The sequence below is a fragment of the Gossypium hirsutum genome, chromosome A07 (genome assembly GCF_007990345.1).
Source record: "Gossypium hirsutum isolate 1008001.06 chromosome A07, Gossypium_hirsutum_v2.1, whole genome shotgun sequence".
In the NCBI taxonomy this organism is placed as follows: Eukaryota; Viridiplantae; Streptophyta; class Magnoliopsida; order Malvales; family Malvaceae; genus Gossypium; species Gossypium hirsutum.
Window position 1 is genome coordinate 50520416 of NC_053430.1, and position 21531 is coordinate 50541946.

General features: G+C 36.0%; 1 protein-coding gene across 1 annotated transcript; it reads left to right on the forward strand.

The window, feature by feature from the left end:
• The first annotated feature begins 1956 nt into the window (after nucleotides 1-1956).
• On the forward strand, nucleotides 1957-2469 carry LOC107956446 (transcription factor IBH1). The gene has a single exon (XM_016892116.2). The coding sequence runs from the start codon at nucleotides 1957-1959 to the stop codon at nucleotides 2467-2469; it is 513 nt and encodes a 170-aa protein (XP_016747605.1).
• Nucleotides 2470-21531: the final 19062 nt, after the last annotated feature.

Below are 21531 nucleotides of genomic sequence, written 5' to 3' on the forward strand. Positions count from 1 at the left end.
GATTCACTTTTACTGTTGTAATACTAACATGGCTTTTCACATTTTCATAACTTTTTTAACAAATTATATTTTAACAATTTAACTATCTTATTTCATGTTTCATTCATGTAGATCATATATGACCGTAAACTCTAAAATAGCTAAAAAAAATTCATGTAGAACTATTCCTATTAACTTGGGAGAGTCTTGGTTTTGTCTTGTGTTGAGTTTTTCGGTCTAGAGCTCATTCTCTAAGCGACCGTAAACTCTAAAATAGCTAAAAAAATCATTTGATTAAAAGTTAGAAGAATTTAACCTTCATTTTGATTTGATTAAAAGGCCTATGCACCTTTGAAAAGGACTTCTACAATTTAGAATTTTCCTTATAATCTTAACAAATAGGTACTTAATTGATTAAAATTTTTTTATTTATCATAACAAATCTGATTTTAGAAATTTTTTCAGATACATTTTTTAAATCAATTTTCAATGTCGTATTATGCATTCAATGTTTCCTACTAAAGAAATAAGTTAGTTTGCCCAGGAAGAAAAATCATGTATACATGTCACAATATTGTAGCTAAAAATATTTTTAAGAAAAAAGTCAAAATTCGGATATATAATTAATTTTCAAAATATCAAAACTATTCCTATTAACTCCTTAATTCTAAAAGAATTATAACGAAATGGAGTGAGAAATATATATATTGTTTTCATTTGATCTTGAAGTAATGTATATATAGAGAAGAAACAGTGTTGATATTTGGAGCCTGGTGCTGACATCGCCACCCTTAACCCCATCAGTCAATGTCGGCTGCTACCATTTTGCAGCTCCATGCATCCATCACTTCTCCCAAATGGACGACAAAAGGAGAAAAGTTCACACCAACAACTAATTTCTGATATTGTAATCAATCAACATAAAGCATCAAAATGTAAGCTCTAGGGGGTTGGGGGGAATCACAACAGAACAAAATATTTATGGGAGAGAGCAAAATGAATGAGGGAATAAGATTTGAGGGCAAAAAGAGGCCCCTACAAATTATAATCCAAGAGGGAAATTTCAACCATGTGCGAGCATATAGTGGTTGAGTATTTCGGCCCCCACATAAACTCACTTTTCCCATCTCCATTAACATTTACTGAAAATGAAGCCCCCAATTCAATGTAATTCTCTTTTACCTTTCTATTATTTTTATATTAAAAAATAATCTCTTCATATGTTTATTAAATGTCTATATCATATATTAAGTAATTGATTGAGTTAGTGTCACAAATCAATTACTTTACAAAGTAAATTGAATTATTTTAAGAATATTTTTATCATTTTATATTTTTTAAAAATTTTATGCACATAATAGGATTTGAACCCTAAATCTCTAAATTTTTTAATATTTATATATAATATTTGATAATTGAAAGAGGGGAATGAGATTGTTTGAGATCAAATTTAAGCTCTAATATCTACGACATAATACTTTTATCACTGTATCAAAATTCAATTCAATCAAAACTTTATTTATTATTTTATTCAATATATTTATTATACAATTTTATTAATAGCTAATAATAATTTTATTTATTAAGAAGCTCTTGTTAGATCACTAGCAACATCAATAATAGTTAACAATGATAATGATAATAATAATAGTAATAATAATAGATGATGTTAAGGGTTTGCCCATTTCCCAAGTCTCCTTCCTCTTTACACCTCCCATACTTTCCTATCTCCCTTTTTTCTGTTCTTTTCTTTCATTCCCATCTTCTCTCATGTTTTTGTTGTTGAAAAAAAAAATCTGTTTTCCCTGACCTCAATATCTCGTCTTTTTTGTTGTTTGGTTCGGTCTATATATAGATATTGTGTCAGAAGCTAAACCCTAAACGAAAAATCCATAATGAAACAAAACCCTAGCTTTGCTTACTAGGTTTCTCTTATCAGTACTTGAGCAACTTTTTCATCCCATCCATCGATCCACCATGATGAATACCCCTCAACAGGTAAAGAACCCTAGTAGCTCTCTAAAATCCAGGTTCATCACCAGGTTCCTTGGGGCTTTGACTAAGATAACTGCTGAAGACCCCATCTCATCATCTTCTCCCACAAGGATCTTCCAACGTTATCGGAGAATTAAGGTAGCATCTAACAAGTCTATGGCTTACTCGGTTAGGTCCAGGAGAATTTGGAGTAGGGCAATGCTTTCGAGGTTCCGAAGCCGTCGATCGGCTTTTTCAGGCAGAAGATCATCAGTCAAGACCACAAATTGTACTACTTCTCCTCCACCTGCCTTGATCAAAGTTACTATTAATGAAAAAAAGACTGCTAAAGGTGGACTTGATATGCAAACTGATGAGTTAAGAGAGCTTGTTCCAGGTGGTGAAGCCATGGATGTCTGCAACTTGTTGGATGAGACTGCACATTACATCAAGTGTCTAACCACCCAGGTACAGGTGATGAGAAAAATTGTTGATTTCTATCATCTCTCTAAGTAATCATCTATGTAATATATACATATATATATATGGAATAAAGAATTAAAGATATACATATATGTAAATAAATCTCAGGAACATATATACTGCTAAAAAGGAAAACAAATGTTTATACAGGTAAGTATTTTACATATTTTCTGTAGAGAGCAGATAGCTGAAATCTTTTTTAAATAGCAGCCAAGTATTTAAGACACCATGCACATACTCTATGAGATGTTGGGATGTTTCCAAACGTTTGTTTGTTCTTTCTTTTTGACGTTTCTTCAGAGTTTTTTCTTCTCTCTCTCACACACACACACACACACACACACATATATATAGGGTTGTCGGTCAAATTGCTTCAAAAAGAGCTTAAATGGAGTGATACTTTTATCCTCACATTCTTACCACTCTTATCTTGGCGTTTCCTTTTCGAAATTATATTTTTCGATCAACCGAAATGGAAATCAATATTTTCATCCCAAAAGAAAGAACGGTACTTTATAATTGAATGCAATCTAGGAAAAAGAAACAAAATCACCTTATCTGTTATAGTAACTAAAGGTTTAGAAAAAGGAAAAGTTGGAAATTAATCTTTTAATACACATGGATGAATACATTTAACTTCATAACTAATGATAATAAGATGTCCTATGTCTTTCTTTTTCTTTTCTTTTTTTCTTTCTTTCTTTTTTGCAAAGTCAGTGAAATATAGAAAGGATTGTTGAGAAGAATCCAAAGTTCAAACACAGTTTTAGAAAAACAAATAAAACAAAACAGCCTAGCAAATACTACTAAGCAGACAAAAACACTTCAACAACAGGCTTCCCGTTTAACTCTGCTGCAGAAAACAGCTGACCATCCCAGTATCATCCACTCTGTTTCAACCGCAAATCACCAAGCAGCTTTAAAGAAGTTTTTCCTTGACATGCCTACTTTTGCTAAAGTTTCCGCCATTCCATTCTTTTTATGATTAGTGACTGCAAACTGAATTTCAGCAATATGTCTACATCCATCTTCAATTTCCACAAACAACTTTATTAGCGACCATGGACGAATACTTCTATTTTTCAACCAATTCGAAACCGTATTCAAATCAAACTCTATAATCAAAGGAAGTTGAACCTTATGAAACAAACTTGAAAACAGCTCTATTGCTACTATTATAGCCATCAATACCACCATTTTCAAACCCCCCCCCACTGCACAGTTACCTGAAAATAGAGCTGAAACAATCCCTTTTCTCGTCCCGCAACACCCTTCCGCAACCTGCTCTTTCATCCAAAGAAACCCCAGCTACATTAAATTTCAACCAACCACAAGGAGGTGGTTCCCAATCCATAATCCGCACATTCCCCATCCTTTTAACCAGACTGCCCTTCCTTGGCCACCCTCACCAATCACTCGCTGTGAAAATGCATTCCTCATGGACCACTCTCGCCCATACAAATGATCTCAATTTTGTTTGGTAAATTAACGAGTCAAGTGTTGTAGTCTTACCTTCAAACACTTTTTCATTACGAGAAATCCATCCTGACCAACATGCTGCTGATACTGCCAGAAACCATAAACTTTTTTGAATGCCAGACAAAGACACTCCCCAGCACAAGGAAAAGAATTCCTCAAAGTTTGCTACTTCCTTCCATCTCAACCCCCACCAGCAAAATATACAGGACCAGAATCTTTTCACAAAGAAGCATTCAAAAAACAGTGATTGGTAGATTCCACCACTCTCTCGCACCATGGACACCCACTATCCGAAGAGTCGATAATAATTCCTCTGCTAATCAAAAATTCTTTCGTTGGAACACAATTAATCGCCATCATCCACAAGAAGCTACGCACTCTTGGTGGGACTTTCAATTTTCGAATTCTATCAAACTGAAATTCTATCGCTCCCATCCCATCATGAGCTAGGAGGTAAGACAGCTTTTTAACCGAGAATATTCCCCCACTTTCATGAATCCAATTAATACGGTCCTCCACCTCCTCATTCAGTACAACACTACTCATTAAAAATTTCAATTTTTCCAACCGTGCATTTTTCTCTATCCAACAATTTTCTAGAGAACACACTCTCCCAATGCACCTCTTCAAAACTATTATTACGAGCCACATCCTTCACAAAACAATTCTTTTTTAAGGCCAATCGAAAGAGTTTTGGGAATTCCTCCTTTAGAGTTTTATCCCCACACCACACGTCTTCCCAAAACAGGACCGATTTCCTATTCCCAATCACTCAACAATAAGAATTTAGCCATATCCACTTTGTCACCTCTGTTCTTTTTGAGTTTTCCATGATCCCCCGCCATACCACAGACATTTCTTTAGGCCTAGACGTATTAAGCCTCCACTTTTGCTGGCTCGATCCGTATTTTGATTTAATCACTCTCCTCCATAATGCATTCTTTTCCATAGCAAATCTCCAACCCCATTTTTCCATCAACACACAATTTTTAACCTTTAAGTTTACCACCCCTGCCCCTCCCAACTTTTTCGGAAGACACACTTTATCCTAACCAACCCTTGCCAATTTTCTCTTGTTGTCCGAGCCACCCTATAAAAATTGTCTTCTGATTTTATCTATATTATTAGCCACTGACGAAGGCGCCTGAAATAATGACATATAATAAATCGGTAATGAGGACAATACCGAATTAACTAGCACCACCCTAGCCGCAAAAGAAAACGTTTTGCTTTTCTAACGCGTCAATCTCTTGCTAAATTTTTCTACAATTGGCTCCCTCGTCACTACTCTTCTTGAATCAGCACCTAACGGGATTCCAAGATAGCTTAATGGTAAATTACCAATATTGCAACGACAAATCGCAGCCATTCTCCAAAGAAATTCCTCATTTGTCCCGAAGCCCACTAAACATGATTTCTTAAAGTTTATACTCAACCCTGAAAAAGTCTCGAAGCACCTTAATATATATTTCACATTACGCACTACCTCTTCTTCAGCCTTCAGAAAGAGTATAGTATCATCCGCAAACTGTAAATGTGAGACGGATTGATCTTGTAATACATTATATATCCCCTTTATCAGTCCCACCACCTCTGCCTTTACCAGCACCAAATGTAAAACTTCTATCACCAAAAAAAAACAAAACAGATATGGGGATAGCGGATCCCCCTGTCTTAACCCCTCACTCAACCGAAACTCCTTTGTCGTCTCACCGTTCACAAGTATCACCGCTTTAGCTGTGGATACGCATTCTACCATCTAACCGCTCCATGTTTCCCCAAACCCCATATTTAAGAGCACCAGATCAAGGAAATCCCATTTTATACAATCATAGGCTTTTGAAAAGTCTAACTTGAGAATCAAACTGCATTCTCCTGACTCCGTTTTAATTGATGTCCTATGTCTTTAATTGATATTTAATAAATAAATAGGATTAATGGTTACTATATATCTCCAATTATAGAGTTAAAAAAAATCTTAATCGCTAATGTCAAATAATAATCATATATGTGATATCTTAAACATGGAGTTGATAATTAATAGAGTTGCTAAGTTGTAAAGGATTGTCGTAGGTTGAATTGGACTTGATACAAAAATGTGTTTGTGTTACTATAAGCCTTATAAGTCAATCGAGATTTGTTTGTTACCATTAAATAGTATTTCGTAGTAAATATTTTTTATTATAATGTTTATAAAATATGTGAGATAATTTTTATTTATGAGTAAAAGGTTTATTTTAATGTTATTTAACACTTAAGTATATAAAGTTCATGAAACACATAAAGCCGTGCAAGGAGGAAATTACGTTAATATCAAAGCCATTCTTCTTAAATTGTTCTTGGTCATCGTATTATTGAGACATGATATTGATAATACTCAAAGGTTGGCATATGTTAAGTCTTTATACATGAGATGCATGTAACTGAGCTCATAAGTTAAAGTCCAGGATTCTTGAAGATAACATGTGGGCGCTTTTTAAATGAACTAGTACATTGAACATAACTTGCTATGAGAGTTATATTTGATATTTCATTTAATTGTTTATGAAAATACTCTTGTGTGTCGATAGTACAAATAATCCTTGGACTCTAGACATTGACTCATCTTATATGCTAAGTGTAATATTTTGATTCATCACAAAAAATGGTCTACAATGGTAGATGGCTTAAGGCAGTATAACACCCCTCACCCACCCTGATGTACAGAATGAATAGGAGGTGTCACTGGACCACATATTTATCCAAATCCTAGAGTTATTTAAAGTTTCAGATATTAAAATATTTTTATAAATCATTAAATTAGGTTTGAGATTATTTTAGAACTTTATAAACAATTTAAAATCATTTAGAAATGTTTGTAAGTGATTAGGGAAATTTGAAATTGAAAATGAGCCTCTAAGAGTTGAAACGACTCAAAACAATTTAGTTGGCCTAGACTGAAGTAGAGGTATCAGTAGCTCTAGAAGAAGTACTAATATTTCCTCTTGAAATTGTAGTAATTTGGCTCACTATCTCAAAATTTTCAAAACAATTGAGCTAAGTACCTATATTTGGACCCGTGGAACCAAAAATTCAATTAAAAAACACTCTAAAACATATTAACAAGTTTCAAATCATTAAAACACAAATTCTAAACCCATTTAGGCTCAAAATACAAGTCATTAACCCATTCAAACCAAATAATAGAGTAAAGCTCAATCAAGAACACAAGACGATTTGAATTACAAAACAATTACCTATAAAAAATTTCATCTACGTCTTTATATTCATGCCAAGATTCTTAAACTATTGACAAATAAGATAAATACATCACAACCTCAAGTCACAAATGGTGATGTGATGCTTCCAAGCCAGGAGTATGATTTCTTAGTAAGTTCAAAACCTATGTGTTTTAAAAGACTAATGTGTAAGCTCGTGACGGGTGTCGAATCCACCAAAATTAATATTCCTATGCCTAAAAAGTAAATAAATAGCAGTATAGGGAGTAGGGTTAACCCCACAAAGACCGGGATATTAATTGATGTTCGGTGTTGGATTAGGTGCCCTAAATGTAGTATATTCGTTTTCTATACTTGTATTTTTCGAACAAACCAGTTTAATAATAACATTCATTAATTACATTAATACCCTTTTTTTATTGTCCTTAATGTTTTTGTACCAAAGCAAAATGGGAATAAATATTAGCTTACTGGTTATCTAATATTTAACTAATACTAAGTGGTATTACGTGGTAAGATCGTAATACGGAAATACAACTTGTATTAGCAGATAAACTTAAACATGTCCTTAAGCTAATCGGAAATGAGCAAACCGATTGAAAAACTAATATGTTGTCTATTAAGTCCAATTAGGGAGATGTTTTGTATTGAGCATTAGAGCGAATGACTCCTAAAAGATAAAGACATAAATATGACTGACTGAACTAAAAATACATTAGATAGGATCCAAGTAGAATAGATCCTAAATCCGTTTATAGATTTATTCACTTGTGACGTTCATAATGTGGGATACCTTAATTCTAAATGGATGATGGGCTATGTATGCATTGCTCGTATACTTTGATGTAAGTAAAAGTATGGGTTAAATAAATAAAGAATTAAAAGTTGTTACGTTAGGTACACGACTTGTAACACCCTACAACCAACCCGATCGTCGGGTCCAAGCTATAGGATGTCACATTTGTTAGGAAATGTGCCCTTATTGTAGTAAACATGTAACTATTTTCTATTTATTTGAACAATAAATAAATAAATAATGTTAATTTCACATTTCACTATTATGTCTTATGTATTTCTGTCTTTTATATTTTGCATTCATAGAGAAATTGTGACAAGCAAGTATTAGCTCATTGATTGTCTAAGTTCAAACTGAAGATAAGTGGCATTGTAAGAATATTTACATTGCGAGAAAGACAACTTACTTCAGTAGATAAAATAAATGAGTCTGTAATCCCGTAAAAGAATCAAAGTGAGCATTTGATTCTAATACCGAGAAGGATTATTATGTCGTCTACAGTTCCAATTGGGGAGATGGCTAGTCTTGGCTATCGGAGCAATTGACTCCACGGGGAGGGATAGATGTATTCATTGGTAAAATGATACATTGGGCTGGACCCAACATGAATTAATTCTGGATCTATTTGTGAATTAATTCACTTGTGATGTTCATGGTGTGATTTACCTAAATCCTGAGTTAGTCACTGACTATGCTATGCAACTCATGTGCTTTGATATAAGTGGAGGCTTATGCTTTAAAGATGATCAAGCTTATAGCTGGTATGTTGGTGACTTGTGTATGGCACGAATTTACTATTAAGAGAAGAATTCATAGCTCAATTAAAGAGATAATGATATCCTCTCATTAATAATATGTGGAGTGATAAATATGGAATGTGGCCAAAGGTTGCTAGTTCTCGAATGAGCAATTTATCACAATCATTTATTAACAGTGATCATATTAATCATTAAGAAGACACAATGGTGGCAAAGAGATAAAATAATATTGTATTAAGTGAACAGATTTAACTCAAATGAATCAATGATATCGTATGAGGGTAACACACACATAACGAGGCCATTGGACAAAATTGTTGGATGAATTATTTTCGTAAAAAAGTATACAATAAGGAGATTTCAATTATGGTACTTCTTGTGAACTAACTCCATGATTAAGTAATTGCGAATTGTTGGAACGATGCTTCTAGACATAATTGCAATTACTAGAGCCTAATTGTATATGTATGATTGGTCCCTCCGCTAGCTCAACAAAAGCTCGATCGGACTGTATTTGAATCAAAATAAAATTTTACGACTTTGGAAATAATTTAATTGAGTCAATTTATTTGACGTGGAATTAAATTAGGTGGTCGTGAGAATTGTTCAACTAGAGAATTCGATTAAATAATTTTCTTGAAAAATTAGTTTGGAAAATCTAAAGTGATTTTTGGAAAAATTAATTTTGATAAAGTAAAATTAAATTAATTATAATTAATATGATATTTTTAGAAATTATTTTTAGAAATTATTTTTAAAGTCACACAATTGAACCAATGGGTAAATGAACTTGAAAATTAGACATGACATCGTAAATTGGGCCGGGAGCCCAAAACCGAGACGTAGACATTAAAATTGGTCGAATCGGGCCCAGTATGTGAAATCGGGTCGATGATCCAACTAGTGGCTAGACTGAACCGGTCGAGTCATCACTGACCTTAACCAAACTGGAAATAACCGAATCGACTTAGGGTGCCCTAAGGGTGTCGCACCTACATCACTGAACACGACTGTGCCAAGGGTTGCGACGGCGGCGTCCTGGTTGTCGACGATGGTTGGTCTTCAGTGGTTGAGTAGTGGAAGAGTTACACTCCAATTGGGACTCTACCAGAGAATTTGATTTCAGATTATCTATTTCAAAAATAATATTATTTTAATAGTTTAATATTAATTTTAAGTTAATATTTATCTTAATAGTATTTTATTAATTTAATATTAAAGTAATTATCTTAATTTTAATTTAATTAGTGTTTGTAGATAAACATTCTATTATTTTAATAAGATGTAATATTAAATTGAACATTAAAGTGATTAAGTTTAATCATAGTTGAACTATCTAAACTCTCCCTATATAAAGAGTCTTGGGTCATTATTTTACACACACTTGAATTCAATAGAAGGTTATAAAGAGAAAATTCTCTGAAGAGATTATTTCAGAAAATTTCTAGAGATATTTTTCTGATTTACAACTTGACTCAAAAGTTTAGAGAAATTGTCAAATTACCCCACCGGTAATTTTTGTGAATTTTTTTTCATTCGAAACGAGTCCACACTCGACAGACTTGAGCTTGAGGATAGCAGAGAAGAATACTCGGTCAAAGCGCTCATCTTAGACGAATTGAAAATCTACAATTTTGATTAAGTGCTTATTACTTTAGATATCACAACCAAGATCTTGATTTGGAAAAAAATTTAAAACTTTAGTTTTTCCCTAAATTTATTTTCCACTACGTTTTTCAAACACCTTTTTTCCAACAATTGATATCATGATCCAGGTTGTGTTCTATCTATAAGTATAAACAAATAATCAAAATAAATGTCTCTTCTTCTTGAATTATTTGATTACATAGAAAGTGACATTCTTTATATCTTATGCATGTTTTGACTTATATATGGGAATGGATGTGATATTATATATTTTTTATATAATTGTCTTTTATTGTCGAAATTGTGGTTCTTAGGAAATAAACTGTAGACTATCATCTCCACATAGGGATATTTCTTAAAAAATCATAGAATTCTTGAAAGCCGAAAACGGACATAGGACTTAAATGTAAATTTTCCAAAAGGATTCAATTATAAGGAAAATATGTGATGGCGGTTGAAGACCCAATGAATGCCTTGTGGCGAAAAATTATGTAATTTTATTTTCTAAAAGATAAAACCATGAAATCCTTAATTGACAATTTTATTTTAATTATCTATCTCATTATATATTTGTTTTATAATTATTTATAATATTTATATTATGTAATGTTATAATTGGGATATATATATGAGATGATCCGTAGTTGATCATTTAAAAAATAAGAAGTGTGGTAATGAGAAAATACATGTGTTGTATTGTTCTATTGACTTCTTTAGGTTATTCGATAACTGCGAGAAATGTGGTAGCGAGAAGGTGTATGTCTAGGATTAGCTCTGACTAGGAAAGGCTTGGTTTTTAAGCGATCAAATTTAGCTCACCTCCCTTTTATGGGACCCTACTTGGTGCATGGTTCACATTCACTTCTTTGGTTTTTCTCTTAAAAGAAATATTATTTGTTTTTATGGTTGATTGATTCTTATGAATGAATGTGGATATTATCATATATTGGATGCATGTCATTTTGATAAGAAAAGAATGTCACTAGAAATATTGTATGATCATTATTGAAATTAGGGATAAAAGACCTTGCATGTTTTTAAAATATTGAGTGGGAGAAGGTCCTTGAATAAGACCTACAACATCCATTGATGGTCCCTAAGTGATAGTATGTTAAAGTGTAATAGTCCGATTTAGGGCCTAGTTGGAATAGTGGTCTTAGGACCACAAATCCAGAGTTGAATAAATTATTTTATTATTATTTTGGAGTCATTGCATGTTTATGCTAGTGTACGAAAAATTTGGTGATTTAATTTTGACGTTCGCGAGCTCAATTGAGAAAAAAGGCTAAATCGCATAAAGTGCAAAAGTCTTAAATTGATAGCTAAGGGTGTTAAATTGCCAAGCACCTTTAATTGGGAGCCTTTAAAGGGCAAATATACCCCCTAGGGAGGCATGGCTAGCCATAGGAGACAAATTGGGTCAAAAAGTCTAAACTTGATGGGTTTGGTGGCTAAATTGATTAAAATAGAAATAAATTAAGAGAAAGATGATATCACCTTTTCATCTTCTTCTCTACCACCAAAATTTCCAGCAAAGAAATGGGGTTTTAAGAGCTTTAAATTTCAGCAACTTTAAGCCTTTACAAGTAAGTGATTTATGACTTTTCTTGAATATTTTTGTACTTTTGAGACCTTTGAAGCATGAGCTTTCGAATGAGGGTACTATTTTGCAAAATGATCAAGAGTGTAGGGTTTTCCATGAAAGGGTTTGTAATGTTCGCTGAGTTTTTATGGAAGAAAATTAGTCTTAGGTGTGTTATGAACAACTTTTGTGAAAGGTGTTAGCATGAAAACACCTAAAATGACTATTTAACATGAGTTGTAAAATAGATGTTAAGTATGTGAAATAGTGGGAATTTGGAGTTTTTATAAGAGTAAAAAGGGTTTAGCTAGGCTTAAGATATGAGAAAATTCGAGAAAAATCGATTTTCGGGCTTAGAGGTAAAATGCTCATTTTGCAAAAGTCTAAGGGTAAATTGGTCATTTTCCCAATTATGAATTGTAGAGTGCCTAGATTGATAAAGTGACTAAATAAGTGCATTTTTTTATTATAGATCAAGAAATACTGAATCCGAACCTAGATCGGGGGTAAGCCAAGCAAATCGGCTAAATCGACTAGTCGCCACATTTTGTAATCCGAGGTAAGTTGTATGTAAATAGTACAACTACAATATTAATGTATGTGTTGAATTGTACTTGAATTTAATATAGCATGAATTGCTTGATTGTGGAATTGAGAAAGCAAGATGATAACAGAGATAGTAGAGTTCCCGTTTGAACCTAGGAAATAAATCGGATATTCATGCCATAACATATGGGCTATTGTGAACTAGTGTAAGACATGTCTGGGACATGCATCGGCCACATTATAAGAGCAGTGTAACACCATGTCTGGGACATGGCATCAGCATTGAGACGAGTGCTAGTGTAAGACATGTCTGGGACATGCATCGGCCTCGAGACGTAAGTCAGTGTAAGACATGTCTGAGACATGCATTGGCTACGAGATGTGTTAGTGCAAGACCATGTCTGGGACATGGCATTGGCACCTTACCCCATATTTGAGGCTTAATGAATATCTGATAGTGTTCCAAATGATTCAACGGTGAAAGTTACTATTTCAAGTTAACGAAAAAAGTATAATTTTGTTGTGAGTGGTACAGGTAACTGTTTGGCATATATAGAATATGAGCCCAATTTTTATGATATACGATATGTACTGAATATTTATGAGTAAGTTTTTCTTATGCCCAATTGTATGTTATGAGCCTGTTGATGAATGGTAAAGTTATATTGTATAATTATTTATGCACAACTTACTAAGCTTTATGCTTACTCCCTCTTCGTTTCCATTTTCTTATAGTGCCGCCTATCTAGCTCAAGGATCAACAAAGTCAGAGATATCGATCACACTATCAATTGAAGCATTCAGTATAGTTTGATTTATATTTTTTAATATGGCATGTATAGGGAACTAGACTTGTGTTTTGTGTCATTATCAATTTGGCCAAATGTGTTGGGTTGGGATAAATCTCTCATTTGTATTAAGCCTTAAATGATGGCTAATATTGATTTTGATTTATATACAAAGATGTTATTTTTATAGATGAGTAAAATGCACTCATGGAATGTTATTTATTGTGGCTAATGTGGTTGCATGAGATAGCCTTGTATTGGCTTTAGTTGATTAATATGTAGATTGTGTAAGTAAGGGTGGCAAAGGGGATTAGTAAATAGTCTTGTATTGTATCCATACGGGTAGACACACGGGCATGTGTCTAGGCTGTGTGTGACACACAGTCTGCCCTATGGGCATGTTCTCCGGCCGTATGCCCCCTGCATGTAAAAATTTTGAGTCAGTATGCATGATAGTAAACACATGGGCAGAGACACGGCCGTGTGAGGGACACGGCCTAGCACACGAGCGTGTGCCTTGATCGTGTGTCATTTTGGGGATGCTAATGTCAGAAACAGAATGTCCATGTTTTTGTACACGGGCTAGGACACGGGCGTGTCATGACCATGTGAAGGACATGGGCCAGGCACACGGGTGTGTGCTAGGCCGTGTGAAAACCCTGTAGGTGTGTATTTAGAATAAATTCCACACGAGTGGAGGATACGGGCGTGACCCTATATTGCTTAGGCCGTCTGAGCCACACGGGCCATCAACACGACCATGTTGAAATGGCTACACGGGTGTGTTTCCCTTCTACACGGGCATGTGCCATGTCTTAAAGATAAATTTTCTATATATGGTTTAAGGGTCCGGACTGATCCTGAATAGTTCCCAATGGTTGATTAGGGGTTCGTAGGCCCATAACAAAAGGTTTAAAGTAGAAATTGAAAAAGTTTTAAATTGGACCAAGTTTGGGTGACTTGTGAAAGTTTGGGCGCATGAGATCGAGTTAGGTAATACCTCGTATTCCATTCTGGTGTAGGTTACGGGTATGAGGTGTTATATTTAGTGGTATTAGAGCTATGGTTTAGTCGATTCTAGGACTAACCTGCGAGAGTATGGGTCTAGCTATACATGCCATAACTGTATATTGATAGTGTGATGACTCCTAATGATTATAAATTATATTTTTATATAGTAGATGGATCCTGATAAAGCCACGGCGGATGACGTGGAGAGTAACGCGTCGGCTCCCGTCGAAGGGACAGCACCAGTTGAGAGTGAACCTATGACTATGGGCCAAGGCGGAGGGGCTGAAGAAGCCTATCTCCAAATGATGGATGCTTGGTACATGAAGTTCGTTCGTGCAAATCCGAACACTCCACCTCCCCCACCTCCTCCAATCCCTCAGTATGCCCCGGTAGCTCCGCAAGGTTTGAACATGATTAGGAGGGAGAAACCTCCAGTGGATAAGATTCAGAATAAGGGGCCGAGGAATTTCGGGCTAGCATAGATGATGACCCAGAAAGGGCAGAGTTTTGGTTAGAGAATACGGTTAGGGTATTTGATGAACTATCGTGCACACCTGAAGAGTGCGTAAAGTGTACAGTGTCACTCTTACGGGATTCGGCTTATCTGTGGTGGAATACTCTTGTGTCTGTTGTATAGAGAGAGAGGATCACTTGGGAATTCTTCCAGAAAGAATTCTGGAAAAAGTATATTAGCCAAAGGTTCATAGATCAAAAGAGGAAGGAATTTCTAAAGCTAAAGCAAGGCCGAATGTCGGTGACAAAATATGAACGTGAATTTGTGAGGCTCAGTAACTATGCATAGGAGTGCGTGTCTACAGAAGCCACTATGTGTAAGAGGTTCGAGGCTGGTCTTAATGAAGATATCCGAGTATTTTTTGGCATCCTAGAACTAAGAGAATTTGTAGTGCTCGTTGAGAAAGCATGCAAGGTAGAGGAGTTGGTAAAAGAGAGGAGGAAAGCGGCTTTTGATTCGCGAGATTCAAATAAGAGATAGATGGGGAAGTCACATTAGTCCTCATCTAAGAGATCAAAGGAATTCACTACTTGATCGAATGCTTCGGTGGGGTTTTCGAATAGAAATAAGAACCGGTAGAACACAACTTTTAGTGCCCAGACCACTTCTGTCGCGAGCGTCGGTAGTGCTCGGCCAAATAGGCTAGAGTGTTTACAATGTGGTAGGCGTCACTTCGGTGAGTGCCGGGGGAATAAGGGGTTGTTTTAAGTGTGGATTATTAGAACATTTTATCCAAGACTGTCCTGAAATGGAAGAGAGAGAGAAAAAGCAAGAAGCAAAGGCAAGTAGTGCTCTTTTGAGGGGTAGATCACAAAAGAACCCCGGAAGCGGGGCTGTTAGCAGAGGTGGGTCAAGAGATGCTGCAATGAGGTCCGAGGGCAGAGCGCTTGTAAGGACTTATGCTAGTCGTGAAGAGGCAGAGTCTCCTGACGTGATCACGGGTACCTTTTTTATCCATGAAATATCTGTTGTTGCTTTAATTGACCCGGGGTCTACCCATTCTTATATTTGTATAGAATTGATACCTTGTATGAACATGATAGTAGAGTCCATTCAGTTTGTGATAAAAGTGTCCAACCCTTTAAGCAAACATGTATTAGTGGACCAAGTGTGTAGAAATTATCTTTTTGACAATTAGGGGTCATTATTTTTCGGCCAACCTGATATTGTTGCCGTTTAATGAATTTGATGTATTCCTTGGTATGGATTGGTTGACTTTTCATAGTGTTGTAATAGACTGTGGGAGAAAAGTTATTGACTTGAAACGTAAAGACGGAAATGTTCTTTGGGTTGGGCCAGATGAATCTGTAACACCCCAAACCCGGCCTGGAAGTTTGGCTCGAATCTGGCGTGTCACATTGAAGTATTTTTCGAAAACCATGTTTCCATTAAAAACCCTTCTTAATAATTAAAAACTTATACCCTTTTTAAACCTTGTTAGAAAACCTCAGCTGAATAACATTCTTAACAACTTTGTAAAAATCTTGGTAGTTACGGAAACTTAATTTAAAAATAATTGCGGATACGTGATGTTTTGAACAATAGTAGTTGCTTTGGAAAACCGTGTTCTAATACTAGCAATTATAAGAACAATAAATGAAATTCAAAATTTAGAATCCATAAAATTACAACGGCTTTACTACAACCTACATAAAAACATTAAAAAGTAATAATCAAAACTGTAACATAAACAGTGTGTGTGGCTTCCTCCGAGCCCCTCACAGCCCCGATCCGTCTAAGGCTGGAAATTACCTGAAAGGTTAATAAACGAGGTGAGTTTACGAAAACTCAGTGTGAAATCCCCTACTATAAAAAGGAACAGTCAGTCATATAAAAGAATTAAAAGTCTGGCCCCAGCCTTACCTACAATTTCAGTACCAATTGGGCCTTAGCCCATTATAACAGACAGTACCAGATGGGCTTTAACCCATTACAGAATAAAAAACATTATCAGAACTAGAATCAGAATCAGAATCAGAATTAGGTGACAGAATTAGAATCAGAATCAGTATAAGGTAACAGAATCAAAATCAGAATGTGAATGCAATCCCAACCCAATCCAGCCGTATACACCCCCGTACTAACCTTACACCATGTGGGGAGACTACTCGACCCACCCAACCGCTACACACCACAGAAATTGCAACGAGGCTGCCAGATATTGTGACGAAGTCACCAGGTACAAATATTGTGGCTAGGCCACCAGAACAGATATATATATGTGGCGAAGCCACCAGATTGCAGCGAGACTACCAAAACGCTTCCTCCATCAATATAACCCATATCCCATGCAACAAATATACATGTCATGGCATACAACATACAGAATCAGAATATCATGTCTATATTTGAATCAAACAATCACAGTTAAGTCATTCATATCACCAACATATATTCACAATCAAATCCGTCAACCACACAGTCCAAGTCAGTCACTTGCCCACAAGGGCAAAACAGTCATTTAACACCCTAGGGGTAAAATGGTAATTTTACCCCACAAGGGTATCTCGGTAATTCTACCTTACAGGAGTATTTCAGTAATTCTACCCTATAGGGGTATTTAGGTATTTCTACTCTACAAGGGTATTTCGGTAATTCTACCCTACAAGGGTGTTTTAGTAATTCTACCCTACAGGGGTATTTTGGTATTTCTACCCTACAAGGGTATTTTGGCATTTCTACCCTACAAGGGTATTTCGATAATTTTGTAAATTGAGGGTAAAACGGTAATTCTGTAAATCAATGGTACTTTGGTAATTTTACAAGTTGAGGGTATTTCAATAATTTTATAGGTCGAGGGTATTTCAGTAATTTCACAAATCATGGGTATTTTGGTAATTTTACAAACTAGGGGTATTTTGATAATTTTACAAACCAGGGGTATTTTGGTAATTTTACAAACTAGGGGTATTTTGGTAATTTTATAAACAATGGGTATTTTAGTAATTTTACAAACTAGGGGTATTTTGGTAATTTTGTAAACCAATGGTATTTTGGTAATTTTACAAACCAGGGGTATTTTGGTGATTTTATAAACCAATGGTATTTTAGTAATTTTACAAACCAAAGGTATTTTGGTAATTTGGTAAACTAAAGTATTCTAAACAGGGATAACAATACGAATGGGCCTAAAGCCCTTTCTCAGCCCAAATGGGCCCACACGCTCGTGTGACCCTTTTGGCCCAAATCTAGCCACAGATATGAGATTCACCTAGCCTAGTTCAATATTTACTACACAATCAAACAACTTATCCAATTGGGCCCGTAGGTCTATTGGGCCCACATGGCCCCTTTCGGCCCATCGTGGCCTGAAGTAGCCATCCTACAGCTAGAATTGTGAGAAATACACACCTGATAGGAGACTGAAGTTAATCCGCGCTCCGAACACTCTTAGCCGATGCCCAACCCAAATGAGCATGCCGTAAAGCGAAAAGGATCAGCCAAAAAAGGTACCTTTACTCTCCTCATGGTTCTCTCTATTTAAAGCCAGCTTCGCGTCCACTCTTATGTTAGCTTCCCGATGTGGGATCCCTCAATCATCAGAGTTTAAATTCAACACCAACTCTTGCCGCCCCCTATTAGCAAAATAAATGCTCTTTGCTTGCCATGGGATTCGAACCCATGCCTCCCTTAAATGCTCCACACGCTACTTGCCACTAAGCCACAAAGCTTTTTGTGCCACAAGGCCTTTTGTGTCACAATTTCTCCAATAATATTCTTAAGGCCTACCTACTACACCCAGGGTTTGATTTACCTTAAACCAAAATTTTTGCTAGAGTTCAGATTTGAACCCAAGACTTCTCCAACACTTCTCAGCACACTTAACCACTAAAACAAGCCTTCATTAATGAAATTTACATGCACAACAAAATATTATAAGCTGTCTTCAACCGCTCCCATGCTCAAGGCCCAAAACTTCTAGGCCCAAATTCAGGGTGTTACAGAATCAGATAATTTTCCTATTATAGTATTGTCTTTGACTACTAAGAAATATTTGAGAAAAGGATATGGGACTTACCTAGCTTTTGTGCTGAATACTCAAGTGTCTGAGTTGAAGGTTGAATCGGTACCAGTGGTTTGCAAGTTTATAGATGTATTTCCGGAGAAGTTACCCGGATTATCTCCAATAAGGGAAGTTGAGTTTGGAATCGAGTTGGTCCCCAGTACAGCACCCATCTTGATTGCTCCGTATAGGATGGCTCCTACGAAGTTAAAGGAGTTGAAAGTTCAACTACAAGAGCTAACTAACAAGGGCTTTGCAAGACCGAGCTTTTCCCCTTGGGGTGCTCCGGTGCTCTTTGTGAAAAAGAAAGATGGGTCGATGAGGATATGTATCGACTATAGACAGCTCAACAAGGTAATAGTGAAGAAAAAGTATCATTTGCCAAGAATCGATGACCTGTTTGATCAGTTAAAGGGAGCCACCATATTTTCCAAGATTGACCTGAGGTCAAGATACTATCAGTTAAGGGCGAAAGTGCAAGGTGTACCAAAGACTGCGTTTCGGACAAGATACAGGCATTATGAGTTCCTTGTCATGCCCTTTGGTTTGACTAATGCTCCGGCGGTATTTATGGATTTGATGAACTGCATTTTTCAGCCGTACTTGGATAAGTTCATGGTGGTCTTTATCGATGACATACTGATTTACTCGCATGATGAGAATGAACACGCGAAGCATTTGAGAACTGTGTTACAGACCTTTAGAGACAAGAAATTGTACGCCAAGTTCAGTAAGAGTGAATTCTGGCTTAAGTCAGAGATATCGATCACACTATCAATCAAAGCATTCGGTATTGTTTGATTTATATTTTTGAATATGGTATGTATAGGGAACTAGACTTGTGTTTTGTGTCATTAACGATTTGGCCAAATGTGTTAAGTTGGGATAAATATCTCATTTGTATTAAGCCTTGAATGATGGCTAATATTCATTTTGATTTATATACAAAGATGTTAGTTTTATAGATGAGTAAAATGCTCTCATGGAATGTTATTTATTATGGCTGATGTGGTTGCATGAGATAGACTTGTATTGGCTTTAGTTGATTAATGTGTAGATTTTATAAGTAATGGTGGCAAAGGGGCTTAGTAAATAGCCTTGTATTGGCCACACGGGTAGACATACGGGCGTGTCTCTAGGCCGTGTATGGCACATGGTCTGCCCTACTGGCGTGTGGTCCGGCCATATGTCCCTTACACATAAAAATTTAAAGTCATTATGCATGATAGTAAACATACGGGCAGAGACGCGGCCGTGTGTCTCAGCCGTGCGAGGGACACGGCCTAGCACATGGGTGTGTGCCTTGGCCTTGTGTCATTCTGGGGATGCTGACGTCAGAAACAGAATGTCCATGTTTTTGAACACGGGCGTGTCATGGCCGTGTGAAGGACACGGGCCAGGTACACGGGCGTGTGCCAGGCCGTGTGAAAACCCCTGTAGGTGTGTATTTAGAATAAATTCCACATGAGTGGAGGATGCGGGCATGTCCCTATATTGCTTAGGCCGTGTAAGCCACACAGGCCATCTACATGACCATGTTGAAATAGCCACACGAGCGTGTTTCCCTTTTACACGAGCGTGTGCCATGTCTCAAAGGTAAATTTTCTATAGATGGTTTAAGGGCCAGGGCTAATCCTGAATAGTTCCCAATGGTCAATTAGGGGCTCATAGGCCCAAAACAAGAGTTTTAATGTGGAAATTGAAAAAGTTTTAAAATGGACTGAGTTTGGGTGACTTGTGAACGTTTGGGTGGATGAGATCAAGTTAGGTAATGCCTCGTATTTCGCTCCAGCATGGGTTATAGGTATGGGGTGTTACATAAAGTTTTGAGCCATTTCCTACCCTGGTCGCATCCCAATGTAAACTTTGTCGTGTGGGTTCACTAGATGAGATTTCTTTTTAAGGACAACTAGTCATGCATGACTTTCAACGAGATTGTGGCAGGATGACTCACAAATAAAAGCATGTTCTTGATGGGTGTTGAGTTAATGGTTACACATTCAAGATTATTTCTTAGTAAATAGTTTCTCAAGAAATGATATTTAAGCTAAAGATGATGGTCAAACGTTAAACGGTCGTTAGTTCTTGTGGAGTCTTGAGAATTAAAATTCATGAACTGATTAGATGTGATCCATGTTCTTGCTAGTTAATCATGGGACCCTAAGGCAACATGGTTGATGAGTGTGATAATGATCATAGCAACGAAAAATTATTTTTTCAAGGTTTTAATACAATACGCATGCATTATACTACATTCTTGATATGTTGCTGAAATGAAAAATATTTGTTTAATACAAATATAGTAATTAGTGAATCTTTATTTTTTTCAGTTCAAATATGTCTCCTGCTCCTCTTATTAGCATTCTTACTGAGAATAAATTAAATAAGGATAACTTTTAAGAATAGAAATGGAACTTGCTGATAGTTCTCAACTGTGAGAAACACAAATTTGTTCCCTTCTGAAGCTTAGCCCAAAGCGAGAAATCACTAAAGAGATTCTAACTCATTTGTTCAATGTTATATGTTACCAAGAATAAGTAGTATGTTGCAAAATCAACATAAGAATTTCTGTACTGTTAAAGAGATCATGACAAATTTGGAGGATTTGCTCGGAGGCCAAGTCGCATTGTCTCGATAATCTGCTATTACAAATTTATGAATTCTCAATAGTAAACTGACACTCTGGTCAAATAACATATGCTTAAGCTTATGAGATTCTTTTTGAAAGTGAAGGATAATGAGACTAAACTAGA